The 8,430-nt window shown below is 41.5% G+C and overlaps 1 protein-coding gene across 1 annotated transcript; it reads left to right on the forward strand.

The window, feature by feature from the left end:
* The first annotated feature begins 29 nt into the window (after positions 1-29).
* Positions 30-629, forward strand: LOC147462033 (uncharacterized). Its single transcript, XM_086507030.1, has one exon. The coding sequence runs from the start codon at positions 30-32 to the stop codon at positions 627-629; it is 600 nt and encodes a 199-aa protein (XP_086363156.1).
* Positions 630-8,430: the final 7,801 nt, after the last annotated feature.

Consider the following 8,430-nt stretch of genomic DNA (forward strand, 5'->3'; position numbering starts at 1 on the left):
AGTGTGAAGCTACCAGAACAATTGTGCGTATGTATGAAACAAGCGATGAGGTTTCCTGTGATAAGACTCAGAAACTAGGTAGTTCTTCCAAGGAGGAAGATATGGAGCTTATGGATCTGCTTGATGATGCGCTAGAGGAATTTCGAGTTCCTTGTGACAAGAGTAGTGAAGAACATCCTGCAACATATGATGAAGAGCTTATGTTTCTTTTGGATGAGGCTCTAGAGGAGTTTGTGCCTACTAGAGAAGGTAGCCATGCAGCATTTGTGTTATCAAATGAAGTGATGGTATTCAATGACTCACAAATGCAGATTGATATTTTGGAGACCATAGTGATTGAGCTCATTTTGCCTCTGGGTTCTGCTATGCTGGGAATTTGGGACTTTTTGTTACTATGCTATGAGAAAGTTTGTGGAGATGCAATATACTTGAAATATGATTTTCTACTACCTTATGACCCAGGAGGCTATCATGCTAGTTATGATTCTTGGCAGTTACTATATATGACTTATGACCCAGGAGGTTATCATGCTAGCTATAATTGTTGTCAGTTACTATACATGCCATATGATCCAGGCGGTTGTCATGAATATTTGTGGGTTAATTTGTGTTTATGCTCTATAGATTGAAAACTCTTGTATTTTCCCTACGATCCTGGAGGATGGTGCAAAATTTTTAAAGGAATGCTCAGAATGGGACAAATGATTGGGTTCCCGTTTGCTCCCTGGGGCTACTGAAGTGCAAGTTCCAGATTTGAAAAGTACCAGTTATCTCTTGTAGCATGTTGCATGGTACAAGGTTTTGTTTTCTAGATTATGCTAAATTAAAAGAGTTTTGGTTATGCATTCAATAAGATTTCATGGCTGGCTTCCAGGTGACTTCTTTGAACAACTACTGAAGTATCTTTACATCTTTTGAGTTGGTTCTACTACCAGAACTTGAAGTAAAGGACTTGACGGCCATTCCGTATGCAGACAGAGTAAGGCATACTTGAGCTTGACAGGGTTCCTTAAAGTGAGCTTAATCGTCAAGCCGTGTGCATCATTAACTGGAGCACTTGAGTCTGGCGGGGTTCACTAAATAGGATATCCATAATTGAATGCTTTGAAGATACGACGGATACGGTTCATAGATTTCTGATGGACAGCTACCTAATGATTAAGGTATAAGCCTTCTTTTATTTTTCATATGTTTCTCAGTTAAGTAAATCTGATCATGGCAAAGAGTTAAAGGTACCTATAGCAGGCACAGATTGAAGTGCAGTTGGCACAGACCGGAGGCTGTGCAGGTCCAGAGGGGGTGGATGTCGTGCGGTTGCGCACCCATGCTAAGAAATATGCCAAGAAGATTCACATCAAGCTTATTGAAAGCCTACTTGATTAATGGTCAGTGATGAGGGCTTCTTAACAGGCCAAGTTTAATGATTAATGTATGCCAGATGCGGCTAAAAAGGGCCAACAGATGCCTTAATGATGCCTTAATGATGCCAAAAATGATTATGCTTGAAGTGATCACAGATAGGAGTTTATGATCTAGAATTGTAGTGCTTGAAGTTCTCTACCGGCCTGTCTTTATGGCTCGTCGATTGGAGCTACGGTGTAGAAGTTATGGAATATTGAAGTTTGAGTCGATTGCAAATCCGTACCGGATTGGGCAACTGCAACTAAGGTGACAGAAATGAAATGAATGCACGGGCTTGAAGTGCTCACTTTGTGGAGCACGTCGGTATTTTCAGATCAGTGATCGGAGTTCCGATCACCAAGATATTAGCCGTTAAAGATTCGTCGGGGGCCGGTTCCGTGCCAGTTCGGTCCGCTCGATCGGAATGCCATCTGAGAATTTTGACCTCCTCAGTAGGGTTCGTATGCGTTCTATACAGTTTGAGAAGTCTAAAGGGATTTACGGCTTGGCAGGCAGAGTCCGGTGTCAGTTGTCGGCGCTGCTTAGCTGGGTAATTTTGGCATTATTTGGGATGCTCTTATGGGCAATAAGATGCACGAAGATGTTGTTAGTCAAGGCTTGCTGGAGAAGAATGCCGTGCTTGGCATTGCTTTGGCCGGCATATGTATCAAATGTGGTGCCCAAAGCAATGGAATAAATCCGCCAAAGGGGATTCAGAGTGTACGTGCCTCTGAAACATGCGGAAAAAGGCACTCGAGACTTCTCTCCTCTTGGAAGGTGGGTCTTAGGATCGCTAGATAAGTTAATCACACTTCCCCTACGGGGTGGAACTAGATCTCGATGCTAGTAGGCTCAAACTCGATTCACTTTGTGATGAGAGATCGTCCATTAGATGAACCATAAACCACTTTGTTTGCTTCCTCTGTAGATCTAGTAGCCACCAGGTTTACCATCAGATCCGTCATTTGAGACGACAGGGTGGGGACCTCACACCTGGTATCAGAGCTATAGGTTTACGAACTAGAAAATGATGTTGTTTGAAATTTAAAAAAAAATAAGGGATGGTAGGATAGCTCGTACTCAAAGCTTGAGCATGATGTTTCCCAGAATAATGACATTGGATTTGTCTAGTGGATTGTCTCCTGAGTGATGTTAAAGAGTTTTACTTGTTGAGCTTGTTGGGATTCAGTGGATTCCACATGATGTTTTTTGAGAAGTCGTTGGTGCGACTAGTGCTGCGGGCAGGTAGCTTGTTGTTGCACATAAAGTTATAAGTATGGATCAAAGCTCTCGAGTAAAGTTTTTACCATTATTTATCGGACAATTTTGGATGTATTCAATGGAATTTAAACTAATTGTGGAATGGTTAAATCCTTTGTGATAGCTGTACAGATTAAGTAGACTGGTTAAGCCCAAAAAGTTAAATTTCTTCTTGAGTATGGAAAAGCCTAGATTCATTTGAAAAGAGTTCTATAGTAATGAGTTTTATACCATTGGATAGGTACCGTCTACTGCGCTATATACCGCCGTTCAGGAGAAAAAGCTTCTCCTTAAGCAATCTTAGCCTCCAACCTTTAAAGGCGAAGGGGTTAATGTGGAGAGAGATGCGGAAGTATGGATGGAAGCAATGGACGACTATTTCGAAGCTGCGGGAACTCAACCCGAGAACCAAACCATGCTTGCGATGTTCCGCTTGTCTGGCGATGCCAAGATCTAGTGGAAACAACATTGCAGGGACTTGGATATCAAGGGATCCTCCCAGTCATGGGAAGACATCAAGGCTGCTGTGATGGAGCGATACTTACCACCCGCTCACAAAGCCTTGAAGATGAATGCGTTTTTCTCACTTCGATAGCTGACTTCTTCCGTCAAAGAATACTACTCGAAGTTCGTCACACTTCGGAGATATGCTCCTAGGATGACATTGGAACAGCAAGTAGCACGGTTCTGCCAAGGACTCATCGACCCCTTGAACAACCGACTAGAAGCTCTCAGGCCAGCAACTCTGCAAGATGGCTTGCTAAGGGCCAAACCGTTAGCTAAGAGATTCAAAGGACTACCCAAGATAGTCCATACTATTTGTCAAAGAGGGCCAAGCCAGACAACTGGAGTAACAGACCAATCAACCTTGCATACGACCATTGTTCGGTAGTAGCTACTACGGTAGCTACCGAGTTTCCCAATATAAGATGCTTTGAGTGCCAGGAGTATGGACATTACAAAAGCCAATGTCCAAAAAGGATTTCCCACACATCCGGTGCTAATAATATACCCCTGAACGTCAACGGGCGAGGTCAACCAAACGGAAGAGGAGGCCGAGGAAGAGGAAACATAAGACAAGGAAGCGGAGCTTTCGCTAATGCCGCAGTGAGACTACCAACTGTGGGTGATGAAGCTGATGAGAGAGCAGATCTGTATGCTACAACTGCTAATCCTAGTGAGAAATAATTCAAGCACCAGTCATCAAAGTTCAGCAGAATAAGACGCATACAGCTAAAGACTATTCTATCATCAAAGGATGTCTTTACTTTAGACAAAGGATGTATGTACCTAAGTAGTTATCCAGATGTATTCTTGAGATGAGGACATCTCAAATTTTTCACGTTGGGGAGGATGTAAGGTCCCCGACCCCGAGCTAAAACAACACCATTGTACCATGAAACAATCATAATGGAAAAAGTTACTATTTTTAGCAGTTTTTTAAAATCTATCGATGCCATGATGTTTAGAATGTCATAAAGCTTCTAAAAGTGAATTAAATTAATTTTTGTGGAAATTTTTCAAAAATAGTTAAGTTTTTGGTCACCCGACCCGTCAATTTTGACCGTCTCGAAAAACTGCACCCGTATCCCAAATTTGAAAAAAATGCATTTTCAGACACAGGGGGCTGCTAAATATGGCAGGTACTCGGACAGGTACACCTTAGTTAGAGCTCAATATAGCAATTTACAACATTAAATTCCGATTCGTATCGCCCGTTTTAGCCTAAAGTCAAAATTTCCTAAGGCTGTGAGGGGAGCACCGAGGCTCGAGGGCTATGTGGGAACAAGTCTCAGGCCACTGGGAGCTTGCTTTAGCAGCTAGGGGGCATCCTCACACCTCTAGGGACTTGTGGGAGACTTTCCATGCTTGAGAGAGAGTGTGAGAGTCAGTTAGATTAAGTTACCTGGACACTTGGTAAGCATGTAACTAAGTTGCCTTGCATGAGGTGAGTACTCCCTCATATGTATTTAGCAGCCTCGTTCGATTTTCAGCTTGGGAGAGCCTACATAAGAGTATGCTCACACACACACAAGCACACATATATGCTCGCACACACACTAAGTACACACACACACTCCTACACACACACATACCTTGGGGAGGTGCTGTCGGCAAACATAGTGTTTGGAAGAAGAGCTAAGGAGAAAGTGCTGCTCGTTTCTCGTCTCAAGGAGTCCAATGTATCAGAATTTTGAGAGGAATTCAGCCTAATCTCGGTAATATCCAATTTAATTCATGCTTGTTGCAATTCTCTCCAATATTCTCTTAATCCCACATCTATTGTGCATAACCCTAGCTAAATTACTCAATGGATACTCTCTAATTCTCCGTAACATTGATTTATTGCATAAATTTTAATCTAATTAGTAATTATGCAAGCAGTTAGTCTCTCTTAATCATAGATTAATACATGATTAAGGAATCAACCGCTAGTCACCATTGTAATTAAGAACAAGTCGGCATTGAGGTAGAGATGGTCATCTGCTTTCTATTGCCACACAATGTTTAAACAACTAAATTAGAATCAATTAGCTCATAGATTAGGATGTAATTAGTGAAATTAATCCATCATTAATCACTAGGAAGGGAGAAACCCTCTCACCTATGCATACGGTAAAACTGCAAACCTCTACTTACATTAGGAAGTGATTAAGCATGCCGAATTCATCTCTAGTAAATAGATTGAGAAGAAACCTGAAATTCTTAACTATCTAGGCCAAATAATTAACCTTAGGGCCAATTCCCATAGAACAAGTAAGGTGCTATCAGAAATCTCTATGTCTTGAAGTAATCAAACCTCTCATATAAAGGGATTTGCTTATTGAAACTAATCTGTCATTTTGGTCGTATGTTGCTCTCGAATATTAGCTCTCTTTTTTTCCCAAGTTGTCAATTTAAGTAGTGAGTATAAAATGGCCCCGGTAAAGAGAACTCGTTTCGGTGATTCCCATGATTGCGAGGCTAGGACAAGCAACACGAATGCCCGGGTAGGTCACCTAATAAAAATGTAACCTATCACGTGAGTTCAACAGAAGGGTATTTAAAGTTCTTGAAACTTACAGAAATCTATATACAAAAGGGCGTTATTTTTTCAAATTTGAAAAAAACTTACAGATTTTAAAAGAAAAGGGTACATTATATTCTTAACAAAATTCATACATAAGGGGTTTTACAAACATGTCTTGAACGCACGTGATATGGTAGTTTTACACATAGTGAACCCCCCGAGCACAAATGGGAAGGGAAAGGCTCCCATGGTCGACGAAGTACCGGCCAACTCATGGAGCAATGACGAGGAAATTGTGTAGGTAGGTCACATTTTTAATTCAAGTTTTGTTTAAGTTAACATTGCATTCGATAAGTAAGGAAAGAACATATCCCTAAACATATAGGAGAAATCCAACGGATATCACGGCATTTGAATTGAATGTATATTAATTTCCAAGTAGGAAAGAATGATTGTTAGATATACTGTTTGAGCTAGGAAAGAATGTTTGCTAGGGAAAATTTAGCTCAGCTAGTTCATTTTCAATTCCAATGTTGATCTAGTCCGAACCCCCTCTTGATCACAGGGGGCAGCTCGCGAAGTTATTTGCAGGAGGTAGAGTTCCTGGTTAAAGGCTCTTGAATCCACGAGTGCTCGTTAAGTGGTGGATATCCACGACTGCTGGTTAAGCGGTGGACAACCTAGTTGTATGGGCAACTAAGCGATAAGTGGAGGAGTAAACTCTCGTTGGGGGAGGGATGTTGTACCCCCAGAATATTGGAATTCTAAATGAATAAGTTTTTGAGTAATTTTTACTAGAGTTACTGTCTTGGTGCCGCTTTGCAATACTGGTTGAAGGGCTGTATTAAAGAACTTGTGAATTGGAAAATAAACAAGGAACTTATGTGTTGAACGACCATGTGTGGTAGTAATTAGGTAACAAAGGAAGTGTGAGTATGGGGTGGAAAGTGGGGGCATAGCTCGGGTTGCCAATGCCTATGAGAAGGGTGGTCCCGATTAGTCGGGAACTCTCCGTCCCCATAAGTGCAATAAGAATGTTAGTATTACTCATTGCCCCTAGAGCGGTAAGGTCTCAAGTGTACGTGCCTCTGAAACATGCGGAAAAAGGCACTCGGGACTTCTCTCCTCTTGGAAGGTGGGTCTTAGGATTGCTAGATAAGTTAATCACGCTTCCCCTGCGGGGTGGAACTAGATCTCGATGCTAGAAGGCTCGAACTCGATTCACTTTGTGATGAGAGATCGTCCGCTAGATGAACCATAAACCACTTTGTTTGCTTCCGCTGTAGATCTAGTGGCCACCAGGTTAACCATCAGATCTGTCGTTTGAGACGACGGGGTGGGGACCTCATAGCTTTTTTCGTAGAAGTATGTACAGTGTTATTGTAGGCATACTCTACAAGAGGTAAGTACTTTTCCCATTGTGAGCATTGATCTACTTTGGTAACATAAGTCATGAGTAGATCGAGTATCGTAAAATTGGCTATCTCACTTTGGCCATCGGTTTTTGGATGATATGCCAAAGAGAAATTTAATCTTGTTCCTAGATTTTCAAATAGACCTTTCCAAAAATTATTGGTCATTCTAGGATCTCTATCTGACATGCTCGATGCCGGTAATCTATGGTGTTTGAAAATCTGTGATATGAAGAGATTTTCCATTTGGTGTGCCTGAATAGTCTTTTTGACAGGAATAAAGTATGTTTGCTTGGTAAACCTGTCGACTATTGTCCATATTCCCGTAGTCCCATGGATAGACTTGGGAAATTCAAAGATGAAATCCATGGATATACTCTCTTGTGGTGAATTTGGGATAGGCAATGGCTAGAGTAATCCAGGTTGCTTCCCTCTATCATATTTGGTCTTTTGGCATACTACGCATTTTGAAACATACTCTTGTATGTCCACTTTCATGGTAGGCTAATAGAAATACGTCTCTACTCCTCAAAGAGTAGGTTGAATACCTCTATGCCCCGCATAGGGAGGAGCATGGTATTCATACATAACTTTCTCACAAAGGGAATGGGTAACACATAGACTATTTCCGTTGAGAAGATAACCATCCTGCAAGGTGAATGGTTCCTCTTTCTTCCTTAAAGCAAGGGCTGACATTATGTCTCTAAAGTGAGGGTTAGTAGCATACTCATCTATCATAGAGGAGAGATCATTGTGAGTAGCTATAGACATCGCATTAACTTTTGGTCGTCGTGAAAGTGCATCAGACACTTGATTGTGCTTACCAGCAATGTGAGCAATATGGAAATTAAATTGCGAAAGAAAATTTGCCCACCTCATTTGTTTGTCGAAAAGCTTGGTTTGCGTCATGAAATACTTGAGACTTTTGGTGGTCGGTTTGTAGGATAAATGGAGTCCCCAATAGGTAGTGCTTCCATGTGTCTAGGGCATGTAGAACAGCTAAAAGCTCTTTCTCATATATGCCCAAGACTCGTTCATCCGTATTGAGCCTTTAGCTCTCATATGCTATGGCATGCCCTTTTTGAAGCAAAACTACTCCAAGGCAATCACCACAAGCATCACAGTGGACCTCAAATGGCTTTGAGAGATCCGGAAGCATGAGGACTGGTTGGGAGGTAACCTTCTCCTTGAGCTTATCAAAATCATTTTTCTCCTTAGCAGTCCATACATACTTAACGCTCTTCTTAGTTAAGTCATGTAGTGGTCCTGCTATTTGAGAGAATTTTGCTATGAAGCGTCTATAGTATGCGCACATACTATAGAGCACATACCAATAAAGCTAATTGG

The sequence above is a fragment of the Adiantum capillus-veneris genome, chromosome 3, assembly GCF_014529385.1.
Source record: "Adiantum capillus-veneris isolate H3 chromosome 3, ASM1452938v2, whole genome shotgun sequence".
NCBI classification, from domain to species: Eukaryota; Viridiplantae; Streptophyta; class Polypodiopsida; order Polypodiales; family Pteridaceae; genus Adiantum; species Adiantum capillus-veneris.

Excerpts from the sequence above, each read along its gene's own strand:
- LOC147462033 (XM_086507030.1), top strand. The coding sequence starts at position 30 with ATGTATGAAACAAGCGATGAGGTTTCCTGTGATAAGACTCAGAAACTA.